Below are 24872 nucleotides of genomic sequence, written 5' to 3'. Positions count from 1 at the left end.
AATCAGTGAAATAGGCAGTATCTGTAGGAAGGAACTGCAGATGCTGGTTTACTCCGAAGATAGACACAAAATGCTGGAGTAACCCAGTGGGACAGGCAGCATCTCTGGATGGATGAATGGGTGATGTTTCAGGTCGAGACCCAGTCTCGGACATCATCTGTACCTCCTCTTACCTGAGTGATGTTCACTTCATCTAAGGTAGACATAATGCTGGAGAAACTCAGCGGGTGAGGCAGCATCTATGGAGCGAAGGAATAGGTGACGTTTCAGGTCTTCAGACTGATGTTGGGGTGGGGGTGGGAAGAAGAAAAGAAGATGCGGAGGCAGTGGGCTGTGGGAGAGCGTGGAAAGGGGAGAGAAAGCAAGGACTATCTGAAATTGGAGAAGTCAATGTTCATACCGCTGGGGTGCAAACTACTCAAGCGAAATATGAGGTGCTGCTCCTCCAATTTGCGGTGGGACTCACTCTGGCCATGGAGGAGGCCCAGGACAGAAAGGTCGGATATGGAATGCAAGTGCTGAGCCACCGGGAGATCGGGTTCGTTAATGCGTTAATCGTTGGGCGAAGCGATTGCCAAGCCTACGCTTGGTCTCACCGATGTAGAGCAGTTGACACCTAGAGCAGCGGATGCAATGGATGAGGTTGGAGGAGGTGCAAGTGAACCTCTGCCTCACCTGGAAAGACTGCTTGGATCCTTGGATGGAGTCGAGGGGGGAGGTAAAGCGACAAGTGTAGCATTTCCTGCAGTTGCAAGGGAAAGTACCAGGGGAGGGGGTGGTTTGGGTTGGAAGGGACGAATTGACAATTTAAAGGAAGTTTAACGGGGAAGTTTGTTATACAGACATTGGTTGTTGTCTGCAACACGCTGACAGAGGAGGTGGTGGAGGCAGATTCAGTCACAACATTTGGAAGGCATTTGGACAGATACTTGGATAGAAAAGGAGTGACTTGGGCTGAAGGCAGGGAATTGGAACCTGTAGAGATGGGCATTGGGGTCAGCATGAATAAAGTGGGCCAAATGGCCTGTGTCTGGTGGTCGTACAATTCTATGACATTGTGTGTAGGACGGAACAGCAGATGCTGGTTTAAACCGAAGATAGACACAAATAGCTGGAGTAACTCAGCGGGACAGGCAGCATCTCTGGAGGGAAGGAATGGGTGACGTTTTAGGTCAAGACACTTCTTCAGACTGGTTAGGGATAAGGGAAACGAGATGATGCGGAGAGATACAGAGCAATGAATGAAAAATATGCAAAAAAGTAACAATGATATAGGAAACAGGCCATTGTTAGCTGTTTGTTGGGTGATAACGAGAAGCTGGTGCGACTTGGGCGGGGGTGTAATTCTATGACATTGTAGAGTGGGAAGCAGGTTCATGAGGTGGGATAGACTAATAATGAATCTAGTGTTCCTCTTCCAATACAATGCTCAGTAGATGTGTGCCTTTGTGTAAACTGTTTTTGTTCTTTTCTCTCGTTATCCTTGCAGTTCTGAGCATTGGGGAAGGCGGATTCTGGGAAGGCAGTGCTCGAGGAAGGATCGGATGGTTTCCCGCGGAATGTGTGGAGGAAATCCCGGCCAACGAAGCCAAACCAGGTAAGGATCCAAGTGGAAAACGTAGGGTGCGATGAACAGAAAATGGAGGCAAGGTATTTGAGACCAGGTGCCGCTACCTGCCCACATGCTGACTTCATAAGGTGATAAGTGATAGGAACAGAATTAGGCCATTTGGCCCATCAAGTCTACTCTGCCATTCAATCATGACTGATCTATCTCTCCCTCCTAACCCCATTCTCCTGCATTCTCCCCATAACCCCTGACACCCGTACTAACTGTCACTGTATGTCATGTTGTTACTTGTGGGCGGAGCACCAAGGCAAATTCCTTGTATGTGAATACTTGGCCAATAAACTTACTTACTTAACCAAGAATCTATCTATTTCTGCCTTAAAAATATCCACTGACTTGGCCTCCACAGCCTTCTATGGCAATGAATTCACCAAACATTCCATGGGGAAGGTTAAACGCTTAAATACTTTGCTTAATACTGATGGCAAAACATTTTGTGTTGAGTGCTTTAAAGTTGCATATGACTGATATTTACATTTACGTTGAGGTTTAGTTTATTATAGTCATGTGTAGCGAGGTACAGTGGAAAGCTTGTTGTTGTGCGCTATCCAATGCGTAGATTAGTTTTTGTTTAGTTTCGTTCAGAGATACAACGTGGAAACAGGCCCTTCGGCCCACCGAGTCTGCGCCGACCAGCAATCCCCGCACTAACACGATGCCACACACACTATGGACAATTATAACAAGCCAATTAACCATCAAATCTGTACGTCTCTGGAGTGTGGGAGGTAATCAGAGCTCCCGAAGGAAACCCGCGCAGGTCACGGGGAGAGCGTACAAACTCCGTACAGACAGCACCCATAGTCAGGATCGAACCCGGGTCTCTAGCGCTGTGAGGCAGCAACTCTACCGCTGTGAAACTGTGCCGCCCCAAAGATGTATGTACAGAAAAATACAAACAAGTAGTCCCCAGTGTACAGATAAAGGTTAAAGGTTAAAGGCTACCACATTTAGTGCAAAATAAAGTCTGATAGAGTCTGATTAAAGACAGTTCAAAGGTAGCTTCAGAAAAGCAGGGCGTTCCTTTAGAATGGATATGAGCAAAAATTTCTTTAGCCAAAGGGTGGTGAATCTGTGAAATTCATTGCCACCGGCGGCTGTGGAGGCCACCATTGGCTATTCTTAAAGCGGAGGCTGATAGGTCTTGATCAGTTTAGTTTAGTTCCGAGATACAGCGCAGAAACAGACCCTTTGACCCAGCAGGTCCACGCCGACAAGCGATCCCCGCACATTAACACTACCCTACACACACTAAGGACAGTTTACAATTATACCAAGCCAATTAAACAACAAACCTGTACGTCTTTGGAGTGTGGGAGGAAACCGCAGATCCCGGAGAAAACCCACGCGGGTCATGGGGAGAACGTACAACTCACTACAGACTGCGCCCGTAGTCGGGATCAATCCCGGGTCCCTGGAGCTTCAAGGCAGCAACTGTGCCACCGCGTCTTCCCCATTAGTAAGATTGTGAGAGATAACCTCAAAGTGCAGTTATATGTTATATGTTAATAGAGACGAAGGCAGGAGAATGGGTTTAGATCGAAAATCTGATCAGCCATGATTGAATGGTGGAGCAGACTTAATGGGCCGAATTACCAAATTATGGTTCCTGTGTCTTATGACCCAAGGAGAAGAAGGCCTCCCATCCCATTAACTTTACAGCCATTCAATGAGATCTTTTACTATTGCATTGCTTTCCACTCTCTTTGAGCCTTCAGTCTGGATAGACGGCAATGGTCCATCACCCTGGGTCCTGAAACCTCCATGTAAGACAAAGTTTGCAATTGCCCAATGTCACGGTATGGGCTTGGACTCTGGCGGCCTTCCGTGAACGCTGGCCGCCACAGGGGATCACGTGAATTATTGATGAAGTTGATGACATTGCAATTTGATGACACTTGTTTTGTAAGTTGCCAATATAGGCAGCCTGTCATCCCGATACTATGTCTGTTGGTTTGTTTGCTTGAATAAAAGCATGTTGTATATACATTTTTTTTTTAAAAAAGGGCAGGGACAGGGCGGGTTAGACACAGAGTGAAGCTCCCTCTACACTGTCCCGTCACAGAGCGGATGTTTGGAGGATGTTTTCCCCAAGTGGGAGAGTCTAGGACCAGAGGACACAGCCTCAGAATAAAAATGCGTCCCTCTAGGAAGGAGTTGAAGCGGAATTTCTTTAGTCAGAGGGTGGTGAGAAAACAAAGAACAAGAAGGCTGTTGGCTGGTGAGTTGGAGTGTGGAGAACATAAACGCGGCAGAAAGACTGAAAATATTCTACATGCTATTCGCGTAGATAGCTACTGTTGTCATGGCTACCATAGACATTCCACAGAGGGGGAAGAGAAACAGTTTTATCAATGGTCTAATTAGTTCCTGCTTTTTGTTAGATGGGGCGGCACGGTGGTGCAGCGGTAGAGTTGCTGCCTCACAGCGCCGGAGACCCGCGTTCCATCCCGACTACGGGCGCTGTCTGTGTGGAGTTTGTACGTTCTCCCTGTGACCGCGTGGTGGGTTTTCTCCGAGATCTTCGATTTCCCTCCCACACTCCAAAAACGTCAATTGGTTTGGAATAAATGTTAATTGTCTCTTGCGTGTGTAGTAAGGTAGTGTTAGTGTGCAGGGATCGCTGGTCGGCGCGGACCCGTTGGGACCTGTATCTCTGAACTAAACTAAACTACAATTGCACATGTCAAATGTCTGTCAGCATGAGTAAGTGTAACATTGAGAGAAACAAACTCAGCCGATATAGTTTTGGTAACAAAAGTAGAGGTCACCCTTTCAGAGAGAGGGGTTGAAGGAGAGATGTGTTCACCCTGAGTGTTGTGAATCATTGGACATCTCTAACCTAGGGAGCTGGGGTATGCTCAGCCTTTAAGGGTGGTGATGGATGGACTAGGGCTGCTGGGCAGAGTAAGGTTAAAAGTAAAAAGGATACAAAGAGTTGGGGTAATTCAGCGGGTCAGGCAGGCAACATCTCTGGAGAAGAAGGAGAGTTGACATTTTGGTTTGGGACCCTTCTCCAGACTTGATTCAGACTTCTTCCGTCTGAATAGGTGTCCTGAGCCGAAATGTCACCTCTCCATGTTCTCCAGAGGTGCTGCCAGACCCGCTGAGTTACTCCATCACTTTATGTCAATTTTTTGTAAGCCAGCGTCTGCAGTTCCTTGCTTCTAACGTGAAGGAATATCAGGCATGAACCCATGGAACAGTAGGAAGGCTCGAGAGAGAGAGAGAGAGAGAGAGAGAGAGAGAGAGAGCGAGAGAGAGAGAGAGAGAGAGAGAGAGAGAGAGAGAGCACGTGACCTTCTCTGGCTTTTGCTCCATTTTTGCTAACGTCGTATCAAGGCTGGTAAATGTGAAGGCACCTCCCACCTTGCAAACTCCACGGCTGACACCAGGCAAGGGCACCATCTGATGTGACATTTCAGTTTCACATGAACAGATTGGAACAACTATCGCAGCAGCTGGAAGAAAATAAAACGGTTGATATTATTCCTGCATTCCTGTGGTTTCGTTTCGATCAGAGATACAGCGCGGAAACGGTCTCTTTGGCCCACCGAGTCCGCGCCGACCAGCGATCACCCCGAACATTAACACTACCCAACACACACTCGGGACAATATTACATTTATACATTTTGACCGAAGCCAATTAACCTACAAACCTGCACGTCTTTGGAGTTTGGGAGGAAACTGAAGATCGTAGAGAAAACCCACGCAGGTCACGGGGAGAACGTACAAACCCCGTACAGACAAGCACCCGTAGTCAGGATCGAACCCGGGCCTCTGACGCTGTAAAGGGCCTGTCCCACTTTCACGACCTCTGCCGTGTTTGCCCTTGACTCATACTCGCAGCATGGTTGTCACGAGGCCGTAGGAGGTCGTAGGTAGGTCATAGCAGGCCGTGATGCTAGTCGTAGGTACTCGTGGCATCAAGTAGGTCGGGGCGTTTTTCTAGCCTGATGAAAAATGTCCACGAGTAAAAAAGGTGGTGAATTAGGTTGTGAATGTGGGACAGGCCCTCTACTTGCAGCAGAGCAGCAGCTCTGTGAACGCAGCACTCGTTCCGTTCATGGAAGGCCTCTAGAGTCCCCCGTGGACACCGTGTGTTCCCTCTCCAGGGGCACGCTGGCACGGATATGCGCCCGGAAGATGGGCAGGCTGTCGACTCGGGTGGATACCTCGACTGCTCATTTCCTATCTCCTTCGCTCCATAGATGCTGCTGCACCCGCTGAGTTTCTCCAGCATTTTTGTGTACCTACTATGTTTACATATTCTGTTGTGCTGCTGCAAGTAAGGATTTCATTGTTCTATCTGGGACATATGGCAATAAAACACTCTTGACTCCAGATATTACCGGAATAAGATTCACAATCCAAATGATTTGCTTTCCCTCCGCAATGCCGGGCAAACCTGCTTGAACTGGGACGTGCCGCTAGACGATGTACTGTGTGTGCATCCAGAAAAACGCTCATATTTACAACTGCGGACCACTTATTGCATGAAACACACTCAGCAACTTGAGAGGCAACGAGATTATGTACTGCCTGAGGCGTTTTTTGCCATCTGAGTTCGCTCAGACATTGAGACAAAGAATTAGCAGCACAGCGTAGCTGAGAAAATACTTCCTGTGGAGAGTATGGCGCGGTGATGCAGCGGGGGAGTTGCTGCCTCACGACGCCAGAGACCCCGGTTCGATCCCGACTACAGGTGCTGTCTGTACAGAGTTTGTACTTTCTCTCTGTGACCACGTGGGTTTTCTCCGTGTGCTCCGGTTTCCTCCCTGATTCCAAAGACGTGCAGGTTTGTAGGTTAATTGTCTCCTGTTAACTGTCGCTAGTGTGTTGGATAGAACTAGTGTACGGGCGATCGCTTGTTGGCATGGACTCGGTGGGCCGAAGGGCCCCGTTTCCATGTTCAGTGAATGGTCAGGGCGACACAGTGGCACAGAGGTAGAGTTGCTTCCTTACAGCGCCAGAGACCAGGGTTCGATCTTGACCAGGGGTGCTGCCTGTCCGAAGTTTGTACATTCTCCATGTGACCCCGTGGGTTTTCCCCGGGTTCTCTGGTTTCCTCCCGCAATCCAAAGAGGTCCAGGTCTGTAGGTTAATTGGCTTCGGTAAAAATTGTAAATTGTCCCTAGTGTGCGGGATTGTGCTGGCGACTGGGTGATCGCTGGTCGGTGGGCCGAAGGGCCTGTTTCCGAGCTGTATCTCTAAAATAAACGAAACAAAAGTGGCCGCCTGTAATCATCACTTTCTGTTCATTAGCTGGAATAATGGTAATATTCACATTTCTGAAAGGATTCACTCCAACGTGACATGGAGTCAGCCTCTGAACAAATAAGTGGCCCTTTGCTAATTCAATTGTCTGCCTCCTTATATGTATTCAGTGGAGGCTCTGCACTGGTTTAATAAAGGCCGGCTGAAAGTACAGAGAAGGGAACGTGCCTGACTGCCAATGTCTTCAGGTCAACTGGATTTCAGAGAGTCTCAGCAATACACTCCACAGAATGCATTCATTGGGAGCACAAAGGGGCAGCTCAGTGGAGAGCAGTGGCCCACATGTTGTTTGCAAATGTCCTCATGCTATCCTCTGGCCTTGTGCCTTTTTGATCGAACCTGTTTGAAGTATTAGTCTTAGAATAAAGGGGAGGTCGGTCATTTAAGGCTGAGGTGAGAAAAAACTTTTTCACCCAGAGAGTTGTGAATTTATGGAATTCCCTGCCACAGAGGGCAGTGGAGGCCAAGTCACTGGATGGATTTAAGAGAGAGCTAGATAGAGCTCTAGGGGCTAGTGGAGTCAAGGTTATATGGGGAGAAGGCAGGCACGGGTTATTGATAGGGGACGGTCAGCCATGATCACAATGAATGGCGGTGCTGGCTCGAAGGGCCAAATGGCCTCCTCCTGCACCTATTGTCTATGTTTCTATGTTATTTACAAGGAAGAGTGGACAGGAAGGGTCCAACTCTGTCGCTGCGCCACTGTGCCCTTTTCTACACTCTTTGGAATCTTCCTTACAGCAGGAATGTCAAGGGAATATCTGTTAAGGGCCACACGGTGGCGCAGTGGTAGAGTGGCTGCCTCACTGCGCCAGAGACCCGGGTTCGATCCTGACTATGGGTGCTGTCTGTACAGAGGTCGTACATTCTCCCTGTGACCTCCTGCTTCCTCCCGCACTCCAAAGACGTACAGGTTTGCAGGTTAATTGGCTTCTGTAAATTGTAAATTGCCCCCAATGTGTAGCATAGCGCTAGTATACGGGGGTGATTGCTGGCTGGCACGGACTCAGTGGGCCGAAGGGCCTGTTCCCATCTAAAGTTAAGCCTAAAATCTATCAAGGGTATGGAGAACTCTTTGAGTGGAAGGAATAGGGTAACAACCGAGAGGTGGCGCTGCGGTAGATTGGCTGCCTCACAGCGCCAGAGTCCCGGGTTCGATCCTGACTGCGGGTGCTGCCTATACGGAGTCTGTACGGTCTGGGTTTTCTCCGAGAACTTCGGTTTTCCTCCCACACTCCAAAGACGGGCAGGTTTGTAGGTTCATTGGCTTGGTATTAATGTAAAAATTGTCGGACACATGTGCGGGGATCGCTGGTCGGCGAGGACTCTTGTGGGCAGCAGGCCTTGTGTCCATCTAAAGTTAAGTCTAAAGTTAAGTCTAAAGTCTGTCAAGGGTATGGAGTACTCTCTGTGTGGAACTAGAGGGCAATAATCGAGAGGTCAGGCGTTGCAACACAATGTAAAGAGCTTTCACACAATGATGTGATCAGGACCACTCTCGAAGGACTGGCGACAAGTCGGAATTGATTGCAATGAAAAAGGTCTTGCTGTGTGGTTTGATTGGTCTTTGTCCACAAGTTTAGAGTTTATGATGAATGTACTCGTGAGATGTTCTGAGAGTGGGTTGCAAGGAGGAACAATGAACGGGAGCATTGAATGGCTGGGCATTGAAGGAACCAGGGCATCTCCGGCTACTGACTGTTCGGCTAAATGGATGGGACAGCGGGTTCTCTCTCTCTCAGGTCTTCACCAACACGTTTGTGTTTCCTGCGCGCACCATTCTGTTTCCACGTCTGTCCAGCAAGAGTGTTAAACTATCAAATGTCAGTGATAGAATAGTCTGAAGAAGGGCCTCGACCCGAAACGTCACCCATTCCTTCTCTCCAGAGATGCTGCCTGTCCCGCTGAGTTACTCCAGCATTTTGTGTCTATCTTCGGTAATAGAATATGCAGGGCTCACCGATAATCTATAATCTTGCCAATCTATAATCTAGTCATCCTATCACTCCACCTACTTTCCGAGATCTGTGTATGTCTTCTGGAAGATGTCTCCAGGAAATAAGAAGTTGTTGATAAAGATCCTAGAGAGAGGAGAGTGTACATTTAGACAGGTCCATGGATAGGACAGGTTTAGAGGGATATGGGCCAAATGCAGGCAGGTGGGACTAGTGTAGATGGGACATGTTCCAGGAGTGAGTAGGTTAACCTACGATGAGCGTTTGTCGGCACTAGGCCTGTACTCGCTGGAGTTTAGAAGAATGAGAGGGGACCTCATTGAAACATATAGAATAGTGAAAGGCTTGGATAGAGTGGATGTGGAGAGGATGTTTCCACTAGTGCGAGAGTTTAGGACTAGAGGTCGTAGCTTCAGAATTAAAGGACGTTCTTTTAGGAAGGAGGTGAGGGAAATTTCTTTAGACAGAGGGTGGCGAATCTCTGGAATTCTTTGCCACAGAAGGCTGTGGAGGCCAAGTCAGTGGATATTTTTAAGGGCAGCACGGTGGTGCAGCGGTAGAGTTGCTGCCTTACAGCGCCAGAGACCCGGGTTCGACCCTGACTACAGGTGCTGTCTATACGGAGTTTGTACGTTCTCCCCGTGACCACGTGGGCTTTCTCCAGGAGCTCCGGTTTCCTCCCACACTCCAAAGACGTACAGGTTTGTAGGTTAATTGGCTTGGTTATACATGCAAATTATAGTGTTAGTGTGCGGGGATCGCTGGTCGGTGCAGACTCGATGGGGCGAAGGGCCTGTTTCCGCGCTGTTTCTCTAAACTAAACTAAGCAGAGATAGATTCTTGATTGGTACAGGCACCAGAGGTTATGGAGAGAAGGCAGGAGAATGGGGATTAGGAGGCAGAGATCAGCCATGATTGAATGGTGGAGTAGACTTGATAGGCCGAATGGCCTAATTCTACTATTCTTATGACCTTATGGCCTTATGTTGGTCAGCATTGCACAAGTTGGTCCAAAGGGCCTGTTTCCACACTGTATGACCCTATGATTCTATCTCTAAACTAAATTCTAAACTAAAATAAATCACTTTAGGGTAAAGGGTCTGCCCCACTGACGCGACCTTTCAGTGACTGTCTTCGACCTTCAAGCTCGAGGGGTGTCCTCTGAAAAACCTCGAGCTGGATCGACCGACCACACACACACACACACACACACACACACACACACACACACACACACACACACACACACACACACACACACACACACACACACACACACACACACACATCGCAAAGGCGGGGGCCAGGGAAAGCGGGGGAGCACTGTCTGAAATTCACACCCGCGATGAACAGGAAGGTAAAAGACGGCTGCACAGTGTATGGTAAGTCCTTTAGAGAGCGCGGGGGGGGGGGGGGGAAGGGGAGAGAAGGGGGAAGAAGGGGAGAGAAGGGGAGAGAAGGGGAGAGAAGGGGAGAGAAGGGGAGAGAAGGGGAGAGAAGGGGAGAGAAGGGGAGAGAGAAGGGGGAGAAGGGGGGAGAAGGGGGGAGAAGGAGTGGAGACACTTTTAAGAAGCCGGACAACTTATAATAAAGTTTAGCGGGCATTTAACATTACCGGTCGGTTTTCCTTGGTCCCGAAAGCTCCAATGAGCCAATTAAAATGCCCGGTCAGCGAAGGAGATTGCCTACGGCTGCCCTCGACTGCCTGTAACTACCTAGCGACCCCACTCCATGCAATGCACTGTATGTGGGGGTTAGTGGGTCCTCCATCGCCCGTCTCCAGATGGTACAGAATGCAGCTGTACGTCTTTTAACTGGCACACGCAAACATGAGCACATTTCGCACATTTTAGCCTCACTCCACTGGTTGCCTATTCAGTTTAGGATCCATTTTAAAGTTCTTTTATTTGCTTTTAAATCCCTAAATGGTCTTGCCCCGCCCTACCTATCTGAGCTTCTACACCCTTATACACCTGCCCGCTCTCTCAGGTCAGATAATCAGCTGCTCCTGAGTGGGCCTAAAACTAAGCGGAAGCTCAGAGGGGACCGTGCCTTTGCTGTGTCGGCACCCAAATTATGGAACGATCTGCCTCTCCACATTAAACAGGCCTCTTCTTTGTCTGTTTTTAAATCTCTTCTTAAGACCCATCTCTTCTCCGTGGCCTTTGATACCCAGTAAGATGTCGACTTTATTTGCTTGGTTTGGTTTCTTATTTTGATTGCTTTGTTGCGTGGTTATTGTTTTTTGCTCATGTTTTATGTCTTTTGATTTATTGTTGTACTTCATATGTGATTTATGCGCCTTATGTGAGCTGTTATGTTATGTTCTGTTATGTTGTCTGTTTATGATGTCTTGTTTGTTCTTCTGTACAGCACTTTGGTCAACATTGGTTGTCTTAAAGTGCTTAACAAATAAAGTTGGATTGGATTGGATTGGACTCCACTGCTCTACGAGTTCAAAAGATCCATGCTGACCAATTTTTAACCGCGGAAAATGTTTCAACATGCTGAGGCCGGGAGTATGCGGGAACTTCCCTCGAGCGTGAACGAGAGTTCCAGCGACCTCGTAGGGCCTCCTAGGACCACGTGTCGACCATGCTGCGAGTTTGAGTCGATGGCAAACTCTTCGAAACTTGCAGATTAGGTCGCTGCAGTGGGACTGCCCCTTAACAGCTGCCTCGCAGTTATAATCCTACAGTCTAAATCCAGTCTTGATTATATTTATTTAGCTCAATTGTGGCGAAATCAAAGGGAAATATTTGTATTAGATGAATATTTGCTGCTCAGTGCTACATCAAAGCGATCTTTAAACAGTTGCAACCACATTCCCAGAGGGGAATTACAAAGGCTTCATTCACCCAAAGGGAATCAACCGAGAATTATTTCATCCTGGTAAATATTTAAAGAGCGTGGCACATTTTCACAGCTGAGGTGAGTGTGGAGGGAAATTGCCTTTTGCTTTTCAGGAAACATTGATGCAAATTCATAGATGATCAACACATTTAGTTATGAGCATTTGGAAATGACAGTAAATTAACTTTCTGGCAATCAAGAAGTCTTGCGCTGCAGATTAAAGGCGGAGTTTAATAATTTCCGACATATCAACGCTCAGTCCGCCTGGGCCTACCTGATCTCTCCGTTGCCAAACACTTCAATTCTCCTTCCCATTCCCACACTGACCTTTCTGGCCCTAGGCCTCCTCCATTGTCAGAGTGAAGCTAAGCGCAAATTGGAAAAACAGTAGCTCATATTTTGCTTGGGTAGCTTACAGCCTAGTGGTATGAATATTGACTTATCTAACTCCAAGTAGCCCCCTGCATTCCCACTCTCTCCATCCCTCCCCCACCCAAGTTGCACCAGCTTCTCGTTCTCACCTAGCAAACAGCTAACAATGGCCTGTTTCCTTTATCATGATTAATTTTTGGTAAATCTTTCATTCATCTGTTCTATATCTCTCAACATCAACATCTATAATCTCTCGTTTCCCTTTTGCCTGACTCCCAGTCTGAAGAAGGGTCTTGACCCGAAACGTCACCCATTCCTCCTCTCCAGAGATGCTGCCTCTCCCGCTGAGTTACTCGAGCATTTTGTGTCTATCTTCGGTTTAAACCAACATTGGCAACTCCTTCTTACACACACTGACTAAACCTCTGATGTTACGGGTTGATTTATTATGGACTAATTAGCTCAGGAGACAGAAAAACACATTGATGTATGATTGGATGTGATGGGTCCTGTCAAGATATGCTACTATTGCGTATTACAGCGTGGGAATTTTTAACACTTTTAGGATGCAAACACAAAACTTTATTATGGACAAGATTTAGTTTAGTTTCTTATTGTCTCCTGTATTGAGGTAAAGTGAAAACCTTTCTGGTGCATCCAATCAGGTCAACAACAAAAACTATCCAGGATTACAATTAAGCTATCCACAGTGTACAGATACAGGATAAAGGATGTATCATTTAGTACGAGATGAAGTCCAATAAAGTACAATTAAAGATTGGTCACAGGTCTCCAATGAGGTAGATGGTAAGTCAGGGCCACTCTCTAGTTTTTGATGGTTGTGGTGGGATGATTCAGTCGCCTGATAACAGCTGGGAAGAAACTGTCCCTGAATCTGGAGGTGTGCGTTTTCATCTAACTGTACCTCTTGCCTGATGGGAGGGGGGAGAAGAGGGAGTGAGACTGGTCCTTGATTGGTGGCATGGTGGCATGCCGAGGCAGCGTGAAGTGTAGGTGGAGTTAATGGAAGTTCATGGAGTTAATGGAAGGGAGGTTGGTTTGCGTGATGGTCTGGGCTGCGTCCACAATCTCTCCGCGGTCTTGTATGGAGCTGTTCCCAAACCGTGCCGTGATGCATCCCGATTAAATACCTATGCTTTCCACAACGTAGGCCTCATATACACTGCAACTCCTCCAATTTACAGCTCATTCAACAATGGGCGACTTTTAAATGCAGTCCGCTGATGCTTCAAGTGGTACATTGTAAGTGAATGTAGGTTAATGTACAGGCCATTCAGCCCTTTGAAGTCTTGTTCTCGTGCCAGCCAATCTTTTCCTCCCATAGTCCAAATAAAAGATGGTAGATTAATTTCACGCTTCAGTGAAGCTAAATGACCCGAGTGTCAAAGAGGGCGGCACGGTGGCGCAGCGGTAGGGTTGCTGCCTTACAGCGCCAGAGACCCAGGTTCCATCCTAACTGTGAATGCTGACTGTATGGAGTTTGTACGTTTCTCCCGTGACCTGCGTGGGTTTTCTCCGGGAGCTCCGGTTTCCTCCGGGAGCTCCGGTTTCCTCCCACACTCCAACAACGTACAGGCTTGTAGGCTAATTGGTTTGGTTAAATTGTCCCAAGTGTGTGGAGGATAGTGTTAGTGTGCAGGGATCTCTGGTCAGTGCAGACTCCGTGGGCCGATATAGGGAATCTGTTTCCCCATATCTCTTAACAAAACGAAACTAACGGAGTTGATAGTACGTGAGAGAGTATAAGTCGCAAAATTAGAGGAAAATTAAAAGAGGTAAAAAACACAAAGTGCAGCAGTAACTCAGCGGCTCAGGCAGCATCTTTGGAGAACAGGGATAGGGCTGGGACCCTTCTTCAGTAATGCCCCTGTCCCACTTAGGAAACCTGAACGGAAACCTCTGAAGACTTTGTGCCCCACCCAAGGTTTCCGTGAGGTTCCCGGAGGTTCCCAGGGGATCCCGGAGGTTTTTGTCAGTCTCCCTACCTGCTTCCACTACCTGCAACCTCCGGCAACCATCTGCAACCTCCGGGAACCACACAGAAACCTTGGGTGGGGCGCAAAGTCTCCAGAGGTTTCCGTTCAGGTTTCCTAAGTGGGTGAAGTGAGTCTGAGAGGATTGCTTCACAGACACGATAGGCATCATAATGAATAAGTAAGTGTGAAGAAGTATGTGCTACCATCTTTCTTGCATAGCTCAGCTTTGATATTTAAGTCATGTTCCCTTGTATTAAACTCCCAGCAGTGGGAACAGATTCTCTCCACATATCGTGTCAGTGTAGATGTCAGTTGTGACTTGCTTGTTAGCACTGTTGCCTTAAAATGGGACACCTCTGTATTCATATCCCACATCAGAGATACAAGGATCCAGGCACATAGATCAGAAGGGACTGAGGTCGCACTGCATTGTCGATGAGGCATTAAACAGAGTTATGGACTGCATACAGATTTCATTGCATTACCTCAAAGAGTTTGCAGCTGCTAGCGCTCTTGTGCTCACCAATATTCCTTACTCAACATTTTTTTTTAAACTAATTGTGTCATTGTGGAAAAATATTAGAATATAAAACATAGAACAGTACAGCAATAGGAATTCATAAGTCTTAAAAGGGATTGGAGAAGAATTAGGCCATTCGGTCCATCAAGTCTATGCTGCCATTCAATCATGGCTTATCTATTTCTCCCTCCTAACTCAATTTTCCTGCCTTCTCCCCATAACTCCTGACACCTATACTAATCAAGAATCTATCTCTGCCTTAAAACCATCCATTGACTTGACTTCCACGACCATCAAGAACAGGCCACTTAGTCCACAATTCCCATGCTAAACGTGCATTTGTAAGGCCCTGATTATACTCTGTCTGTACCATGGGGTAGTTTGCGTCATTTGCACGCAAGGCATGGTGGCCCAGCGGTAGAGTTGCTGCCTTACAGCGCCAGGGACCCGAGTTCAATCCTGACTACGGGCGCTGCCTCTATGGAGTTTGTATGTTCTCGCTGCACGTACGGAGTTTGTACGTTCTCCCCGTGACCTGCGTGGGTTTTCGCAAAGATCTTCGGTTTCCTCCCACACTCCAAAAGGCGTACGGGTTAGTTAGCTTGGTAAATGTAAGAATTGTCCATAGTGGGTGTATTCTAGATAGTGTTAATGTGCATGGATCTGGTGGGCCAAAGAGCCTGTTCACTGTATCTCTAAAACTAAACTAAACCAAACTAAATAGATTGGGTAGAAGCACAGTCTCTTGCCTAGAGCAAGGGAATCAAGAACCAAAGGACACAGGTTTAAGGTGAGGGGGGAAAGATTTGGAGTATTGAGATAGTTGAGGCAGGTACTATGGCGACATTTGGACAGGTACATGGATAGGGCAGGTTTAGATGGATATGGGCCAAACACAAGCAGGTGGGACTAGCGTGGATGGGACATGTTGGCCGGTGTGGGCAAGTTGGGCCAAGGGTCCTGCTTCCACACTGTGTGACTCTCTGGCTATGGTCTAAATGCCTCTTAAACATTGCGATAGTACCTGCCTGTGCATGAGCCCATGTGAATATTCCATTCCTTCCACCACCCCCCTGACTTTGATCCCACTGTGCCGAGATGGGAGCGAGGTACAATGACATGCACATCTAGAGTCGTGGAGTGATACAGTGTGGAAACAGGAAACAGGCCCTTCAGCCCAACTTGTCCACACTACTGGCCACACCACACCGGAACACACCACACCACACCACACCACACCACAACACAACACAACACACCACAACACAACACAACACAACACAACACAACACAACACAACACAACACAACACAACACAACACAACACAACACAAGACGTGCATTAGGCCAAAACTCCAGCAAGGTGACGACCTGAGTGATCGCAGCACATCGTCTGTCTCCCCCTCATGGTTACACTTCAGGTTAAATGCTGTGGGATGACTTCATTTCTCCCCCCCCCCCCCCCCCCTGCTATTCATCTTCCCGACGCGGCTGGTGGAAAGCGGACATCTTTGCATTCAATTTTAGCGGCTGCTCCGCACCTGTGGGTAATATTTCTGTTATTGAATCTTGACTCCAACCTCCTCGGGCAATTACCCCGTGCGCTGCCCGCCAAGCCTGCAACTCCTCAGACCCAACGGCGTGACAAGCTGCCAGTTACCCGGGCCAATTATCGTTCATTTCTGTCAACATTACAGATGTACACGGCCTGAAGTAAATTGTTTCACCTTCATCTGCAATAACCCGGCAATGATGCACAGCTGTAATTCAATCTTAGACGGCCTGATCGCTTGATAAATCACTCAGGCACTTTGCTCACAGCTTCCATAGGCATCAAGGTGCTAGAAATTGAATAATAAGTTTACACTTGCCCAAGTGTCGACTGGTATAATATTAAACCCACACGTCTCACTGATGGAAGCATTTCAAGGGACGAGCACATTTTAGTTTAGTTTAGTTGAGAGATACAGCGCGGAAACAGGCCCCTCGGTCCACTGAGTCCGTGCCGACCAGCGATCACCCCACACACTAGCACTATCCTACACACTAGAGGAGATTTACAATCTTAGCCCAAGCCAATGAACCTACAAACATGCAGACAAAAGTGCTGGAGAAACTCAGCGGGTGCAGCAGCATCTATGGAGCGAAGGAAATAGGCAAACATGTACGTCTTTGGAGAGTGGGAGGAAACTGGAGCACCCGGAGAAAACCCACGCGGTCACGGGGAGAACGTACAAACTCCGAACAGACGGCGCTCGTAGTCAGGATCGAACCCGGGTCTCCGGCGCTGTATGCAGCAACACTACCGCTGCGCCACCGTGCTGTCCCCTTCGTTGAAGTCAAGAAAAACAATTTCAGTCTGAATGATCTGTCTTTAGAAGGCCATGATGGTGTGAATACAGGAGGGACTGGGGACTCAGTCAGTGACTTGAGTTGAGGTTTGGAGGGATCTGTGTGAGGAGATCATCGATGGAAAGAGGACAGCGGAGGGAAGTTGTGGACAGAGTTGGAGGCACGGTGAAGCCAGTGGGTTGATTTTCCTTTGGGTGGCAGAGTGATGCTCCTGGTGGAGCAGCTGCCTCATGGCGCCAGGGACCTCGAAACATCGAAAATAGGTGCAGGAGTAGGCAATTCGACCCTTCGAGCCAGCTCCGACCGCCATTCAATATGATCACGGCTGACCATCTAAAATCAGTACCCCGTTTCTGCTTTCGACCTGGCATCGATCCTGACCTCCTGTGCTGTCTGTTCGCGTGTGGAGTTTGCACATTCTCCTTACAACCGTGCGGGCTTCCTCCCACATCCCAAAGACGTGCAGGGTTCGTAGGGTTAATTGGCCCTCTGCAAATTGCCTCCTAGTGAATGAGAAAGTGGGATCACATAGAACTCGTGCGAATGGGTGATCGATGGTCGGCTTGGACTCGGTGGGCCGAAGAGCCCAGTTTCCATGCCGTTTCCTGCCATCCATCAATCAACCAATTTTCAGCCGGAATCTGTGGAATTCTCTGCCACAGAAGGCAGTGGAGGCCAATTCACTGGATGTTTGCAATAGAGACTTAGATTTAGCTCTTAGGGCTAAAGGAATCAAAGCACATGGGGAAAAGGCAGGAACGGGGTACTGATTCTGGATGATCAGCCATGATCATATTGAATGGTGGTGCTGGCTCGAAGGGCCGAACGGCCTACTCCTGCATCTACTGTCTATGTTTCTAATAAAGTGAATCTCATGTCCACCGTCTATGAAAACATTTGCTTATTCCAGATATTGCTTTTTAATTAACTGAATTTAAATCCCCCAGTGGCTGTGTGGGATTTGTACTCTGATGTCTGGATTACACAATCGGCAATATAGCTCGTTTGCCGCTAAGACCAATCTAACGCTTCGCTAAACGTATTGTGAATGAAATAGCGATGACCAAATCTATGTGCCTAAGATTCAATATTCTCCAAGCCCACAAATGTTGTTTCCCATTATCATAATCTGTAGTTGCTGACAAAGTTGTCTATCATATATGATGAAAGAATGGGTCGACTGGGCTTGTATTCACAGGAATTTAGAAGGATGAGAGGAAATCTTAAAGAAACATATAAAATACTTAAGGGATTGGACAGGCTAGATGCAGAAGAATTGTTCCCCATGTTGGGGGAGTCCAGAGCCAGGGGTCACCGTTTAAGAATAAGGGGAAGGCCATTTAGTACAGAGATGAGGAAAAACTTCTTCACCCAGAGAGTTGTGAATCTGTGGAATTCTCTGCCACAGGAGGCATTGGAGGCTAATTCACTGGATGTTTTCAAGAGAGAGTTAGATTTAGCTCTTAGGGCTAACGGAATCAAGGGATATGGGGAAAAAGCAGGAACGGGGTACTGATTCTGGATGATCAGCCATGATCAGTGGTGCTGGCTCGAAGGGCCGAATGACCTACTCCCGCACCGATATTTCTATGTTTCTACGTTTCTACATGCTTCCATCTATATTTTCAGTGAAGTTTTGCGCCAGAGATTGCTGCTCCAGAACATGGTGACTGAGTAAGAGGTGTTTCTGGACCTCTGTCACACAACCCCATCTACATCCTGTTTTCACCCATTGTGGATATCTTATTTGGCACCATGTCCTTTTACAAAGGTAGACAAAAATGCTGGAGAAACTCAGCGGGTGAGGCAGCATCTACGGAGTGAAGGAAATAGGTGACGCTTCGGTTTGAGACCCTTCTTCAGACTGATGTGGGAGTGGGGGGGGGGGGGGGGTGCGGGAAGAAGGAAGGAAGAGGCGGAGACAGTGGGCTGTGGGAGAGCTGGGAAGGGGAGGGGAAGGAGGGAGAAAGCAAGGACTACCTGAAATTGGAGAAGTCAATGTTCACCGGGGGGGAAAACCACGCTAGCGAAATATGAGGTGCTGCTCCTCCAATTTGAGGTTGTACTCACTCTGGCCATGGTGGAGGCCCAGGGCAGAAAGGTCGGATTCGGAATGGGAGGGGGAGTTGAAGTGCTGAGCAACCGGGAGATCAGCTTGGTTAATGCGAACTGAGTACAGCACAGGAACAGGCCCTTCGGCCCACAACATCTGTGCTGTACATGGTGCTAAATCCTCTGCCTGCCCATGATCCATATAATCTCCATTCCCTAGCCAACAGGCTCTAAAATGCCACGATCAAATCTGCCTCCACCACCAACCCTGGCAGCACATTCCAGGCACCAACAACTATCTGTGTATAAAATATGGCCCGCACATCTCCATTAAACTTTGTCCCTTTCTTCCCAAAGCCATGCACTCTAATCTTTGACATTTCCACCCTGGGATAAAGGTTCTGACTCTCTGCTCTAACTATACCTCTGATAGTATTATATACTGCTGTCAGGTTTCCCCTCAGCCTCCGACACACGAGAGAACACAATCCAAACTCTCCTTAGAGCTAATACTCTTTGATCTGTATGGGTCTGATGAAGGGCCTTGACCCAAAACGCCACCTATTCCTTTTCTCCGGAGATGCTGCCTGTCCCGCTGAGTTACTCCAGCATTTTGTGTCCACGGTGTAAACCAGCATCTGCAGTTCCTTCCTACACTTTAATCTGAGATGGCGAGTTGCAGATGGATGTCATAGTGTCGCCCAAGGGTGGCATTAAGTACTGCTATACTTTTCCCTGTCTAAACAGTGCGGGGAGATGGACAATGATGGGTGTGTGCTTCTACTGATACAGGTTGAGTCAACTGTTGTCATAGTTGAGTGCCAGGGCTGTAAGCCCTCGATGAACACACGCCTGAGGACTCTGCCAGCTGCCAGAGATAACATCGACAACCATTGCATCCGTCTCTGTAAGTGCCTGGTAACCATTCAAGCCCAAGGTCACAAGAGGAATCCTGTAGATTGCCGCACACTAGCACGGTCCGACACATTGGGGACAATTTACAATTTTTACCGAAGTCAATTAACCGACAAACCCGCACGTCTTTGGAGTGCGGGAGGAAACCGGAGCACCCGGGGAAAACCCACACGGTCACAGGGAGAACGCGCGGCACAGTGGCGCAGCGGTAGAGTTGCTGCCTCCCGGCGTCAGAGACCCGGGTTCGATCCTGACCATGGGTGCTGCCTGTACGGAGTTTGTACGCTCTCCCCGTGACATGCGTGGGTTTGCTCCGGGTGTTCCAGTTTCCTCCCACACTTCAAAGACGTACAGGTTTGCAGGTTAATTGGCTTGGTATAAATGTAAAAAATATCCCTCGTGTAGGAGAGCGTTAGTTTGCGGGGATCGCTGGTCGGCGCGCACTCTGTGGGCCAAGGGGGCCTGATCCCTGGGATTTCATATGAAGAAAGACTGGATAGACTCGGCTTGTACTCGCAAGAATTTAGAAGATTGAGGAGGGATCTTATAGAAACATACAAAATTCTTAAGGGGTTGGACAGGCACGATGCAGGAAGATTGTTCCCGATGTTGGGGAAGTCCAGAACAAGGGGTCACAGTTTAAAGATAAAGGGGAAATCTTTTAGGACTGAGATGAGAAAAACATTTTTTACACAGAGAGTGGTGAATCTCTGGAATTCTCTGCCACAGAAGGTAGTTGAGGCCAGTTCATTGGCTATATTTAAGAGGGAGTTAGATGTGGCCCTTGTGGCTAAAGGGATCAGGTGGTATGGAGAGAAAGCAGGTATGGGATACTGAGTTGGATGATCAGCCATGATCATATTGAATGGCGGTGCAGGCTCGAAGGGCCGAATGGCCTACTCCTGCACCTATTTTCTATGTTTCTATGTTTCCGCGCTGTATCTCTAAACTATATGAAACTAAACTAAACCTACAATATGACTCAATTAATTCTATCATGTGGGATAACAAATAAGATAGTTTCATTTTAGATTTAAGTTTCTTTTTGTCAAAAGCCTACTTCAATTTTCTTCAAAGTTGTTCATCAATAGCTTACGGGCTTCAACTGATTTAATTACCTTGTTTTGGAAATATTTATTACTTCAATAAACCTCTTGCTCTGACACAACTTACTAGGAGTTGTAAAATAGACGCTACCCTGAAGGTGTAATATATATTTAAAATATCCCAGTGTTGTTTTGACAGCTGGGGGTGGGGAGAATTCATTTATGTAAAGATTGATAGCCCTTTGACTGAAAAGCAGTCAGCGTTTTTTTAATTCCATTGTCAGTACAGAGCAGATTTTATATTCCCGGTCATTGAGAATGACAATGATTCAAACAGTGATAGTGAAGGAAGGAACAGCAGATGCTGGTTTAAACCGAAGATAGACACAAAACGCTGGAGTAACTCTGCGGGACAGGCAGCATCTCTGGAGGAAAGGAATAGGTGACGTTTCGGGTCGAGACCCTTCTTCAGAATCTTCTTGGATGGTAAACAAGATTCAAGATTCAGGATTCAAGAGATTTTATTGTCATGTGTCCCAGATAGGACAATGAAATTCTTGCTTTGCTTCAGCACAACAGAATATAGAAGGCATGAATACAGAACAGATCAGTGTGTCCATACGCCATAAATATATACACGAATAATATATACATGATTAAATAAAACAGATAAAGTGCAAATAAACAGATAATGGGCTATTAATGTTCAGATTTTTGTTTGAGTTGAGTTCAATAGCCTGATGGCTGTGGGGAAGATGCAACATGAAACATGCAAATAGTTTTGGAATGAAGAATGAGGGATGGGTTTAAGGGTGGGGGGGGGGGGGGGAGTTTTAATAGGCACCTGAGGGGCAACTTCTTTAGATAAAGGGTGGTGGGTGTATGGCACGAGCTGCCGGAGGAGGTAGTTGAGGCAGGGACTATTGCAACGTTTAAGAAACATTTGGACAGGTACATGGATAGGATATGGTTAGAGGGATATGGACCAAATGCAGGCAGGTGGGACTAGTCCTTCTGAAGAACAACAACACTTAATCCTTTTCTCCAGAGATGCTGTTTGACCCGCTGAGTTACTCCAGCATTTTGTGTCTGTCTTCAGTGGGACGAGTATAGCTGGGGCAAGTTGGGCCGAAGGGCCTGCTTCCATAATTTATATCTCTATGACTTTACGATCCAATCCCGCACAGATAAAGTTGGATTGTTTGCTCTGGAACGTCGGAGGTTCAGGGGAGATTTGATAGAAGTATTTAGAATAATGAGAGGCATAGATAGGGTAGACAGTCAGAACATTTTATCCCAGGGTGGAAATATATAACACTAGAGCTTATCTATTAGGTGAGAGGGGGCAGGTGGAGATGTGCAGGGCAAGGTTTTTTACACAGAGAATGGTGGGAGCCTGAAATACGCTGCCAGGGGTGGTGGTGGAGGCAGAGACGACGACTGTGGTGTTTAAGAGGCTTTTAGAGGCGTTGGGTGGCGCACGGTGGCGCAGCGGTGTAGTTGCTGCCTTATAGCTCTGACAGCGCGTTTGTAGGTTAATTGGCTTGGTGTGTGTGTGTGTGTAAATTGTCCCTGGTGAGAGTGCGGGGATTGCTGGTCGGTGCGGACTCGGTGGGCCGAAGGGCCTGTTTCCGTGCTGTATCTGTAACCTAAACTAAAGGGAGACACATGGAAGTGTGAGGGATGGAGCAGATTAGATCAGTTCAGATGAGGTGAGGTCAAGCTTCACACTGTACCACGGTTCACATGACAATAATAAACCAAACAAAACTAGAAATCAAACAAGTTTGAAGTTTGAGGGAAGGGATAACTAGAATGTAAGGATTGGTCTGTAATAAGGTGAAGGTAAGGAGAGATAGTGGTGCTGGCTGGGAAAGGCAGGACACTTACAGAAATCTCTTGCGCAATTCGCTGGAACACAAATCAATGAACACAACCCAGTCCCTTTCAGGTATGGTGTTATACAGACAGCACAGGCTACTGAGTGTTATTGCCTGTATGACTCATTATCAGCTAGCCCCCAGCCAACAATGGACCTTTGTGGGCTCCACCTTTCCTTGATCATCATTACTTTTTTCACATATCTTTCATTTATTTGTCCTGCATCTCTCCATAACGCCGTATTTATCTCTCATTCCCCTTTACCCCGGCTCTCAGTCTGAAGAAGTCTCAACCCGAATCGCCACCTATTCCTTTTCTCCAGAGATGCTGCCTGACCCGCTGAGTTACTTCAGCTTTTTGTGTCTATCCAGGTCTGTCCAATCTGTCCTTGGTGCTAATGGCCTCTCATCCATTCAGCGTTCTGTTAAACCTGAAGTCTAACATTAAATAAGCCTGAAGAATGATCCTGACCTGAACGTCACCTCTGCATGTTCTCAGAGATGCTGTCAGACCCACGGAGTTACTCCAGCATTTTGGGTCTTGCTGTTAAACCTGTTCCAACCTTCCCCAAAGCCTCCACATCCTACCTGCAATGGGACAACAGCAACTGTACTCCAAATGCCGTCTAACCAAAGTCCTAACGTTTCGGCTCGAGATCCTTCTTCAGACTGAGAGTCAGGGGAAAGAGAGATATAGAGGGTACTCAGGACAAATGAATGGAAGATATTGTATGCAGAAAGCAACAATAATCAAATAAATCTTCGTTTTAAACCAGCATCTGCAGTTACTTCCGACACTCTTTTATTTAAGGTACACAAAAATGCTGGAGAAACTCAGCGGGTGCAGCAGCATCTATGGAGCGAAGGAAATAGGTGACGTTTCGGGCCCGAAACGTCACCTATTTCCTTCGCTCCATAGATGCTGCTGCACCCGCTGAGTTTCTCCAGCATTTTTGTGTACCTTCGATCTTCCAGCATCTGCAGTTCCTTCTTGAACTATTTTATTTAAGTTGCACTTAAATACACAACTGTGCCACTAGGTGGTATCATTGCACGGCAAAGACCTTCATCTCAAACCTTTCACTGTGTAATATCTGGATTCAACAGTAAACTAACAGATTTGACACTTCTATGGAAAATCTTTTTTAATGACTTGTTATTCTGTGTCCGGTGGCACGGTGGTGCAGCCGTGGAGTTGCTGCATTAGATCCCGGTTCAATCCCGACTACGGGTGCTGTCTGGATGGAATTTGTACGTTCTCCCCGTGACCTGCGTGGGATATTCCCCGGGGGCTCCGGTTTCCTCCCACACTCCAAAGACGTATAGGTTTGTAGGTTAATTGGAAATTGGCCCTGGTGTGTGTAGGATAGTACTAGTGTACCGGCTGGTTGGCACAAACTCGTCGGGCTGAAGGGTCTGTTTCCGTGCTGTATCTCTAAACTAAACTAAACTAAACTAATCGGATCAGGCTGCTGCTACTGTTACACTGAAACATACAAACTAAGTGCAGGAGTAGGCCATTCTGCCCTTCGAGCCAGCACCGCCATTCAATATGATCATGGCTGATCATCTGAAATCAATACCCCGTTCATCCTTTCTCCCCATATCCCTAGATTCTATTATCTCTAAGAGCTATATCTGATGGCCCTGTCCCACTGTACGAGTTCATTCCACGAGTTCTCCCGGGTTTGCCCTGATTCGAACTCGGAGATTTACGGTAATGGCTACTCGCCGGTACACGGGGCTCTCGTGGACATTTTTCAACATGTTGAGAAATCTTCACGAGTCTTCCCGTGCTTACCTGCCATTAACGAGTCTTCCCGAGTACCTGCCGTTAGCGTTATGAGCCGCTAAGAGACGTTCCCGAGCTCTGACGTACCCGCTACGTTCATTCTCCGTGCTTACCACGAGTTTGATTTTTTTAAAACTCGGGAGAGCTCTTGGAATGAACTTGTACTGTGGGACAGGGCCATAACCCTCTCATGAAAACATCCAGTGAATTGGCCTCCACTGCCTTCTGC

The 24872-nt window shown here is 47.5% G+C and overlaps 1 protein-coding gene across 6 annotated transcripts in view; it reads left to right on the top strand.

Annotated features, from left to right (window-relative positions):
- Positions 1-24872, top strand: part of shank2 (SH3 and multiple ankyrin repeat domains 2) — a 624608-nt gene that overhangs the window by 301393 nt on the left and 298343 nt on the right. For all 6 annotated transcript variants that reach the window (XM_033038734.1, XM_033038735.1, XM_033038733.1 and 3 more), the window contains one exon: positions 1490-1597. In XM_033038734.1, the coding sequence (XP_032894625.1) occupies positions 1490-1597 (108 nt within the window). The remainder of the gene's footprint in view (positions 1-1489; positions 1598-24872) is intronic.

Source organism: Amblyraja radiata, chromosome 20, assembly GCF_010909765.2.
Source record: "Amblyraja radiata isolate CabotCenter1 chromosome 20, sAmbRad1.1.pri, whole genome shotgun sequence".
Taxonomy (NCBI): Eukaryota; Metazoa; Chordata; class Chondrichthyes; order Rajiformes; family Rajidae; genus Amblyraja; species Amblyraja radiata.
This window is presented reverse-complemented; position numbering and strand designations above follow the sequence as displayed.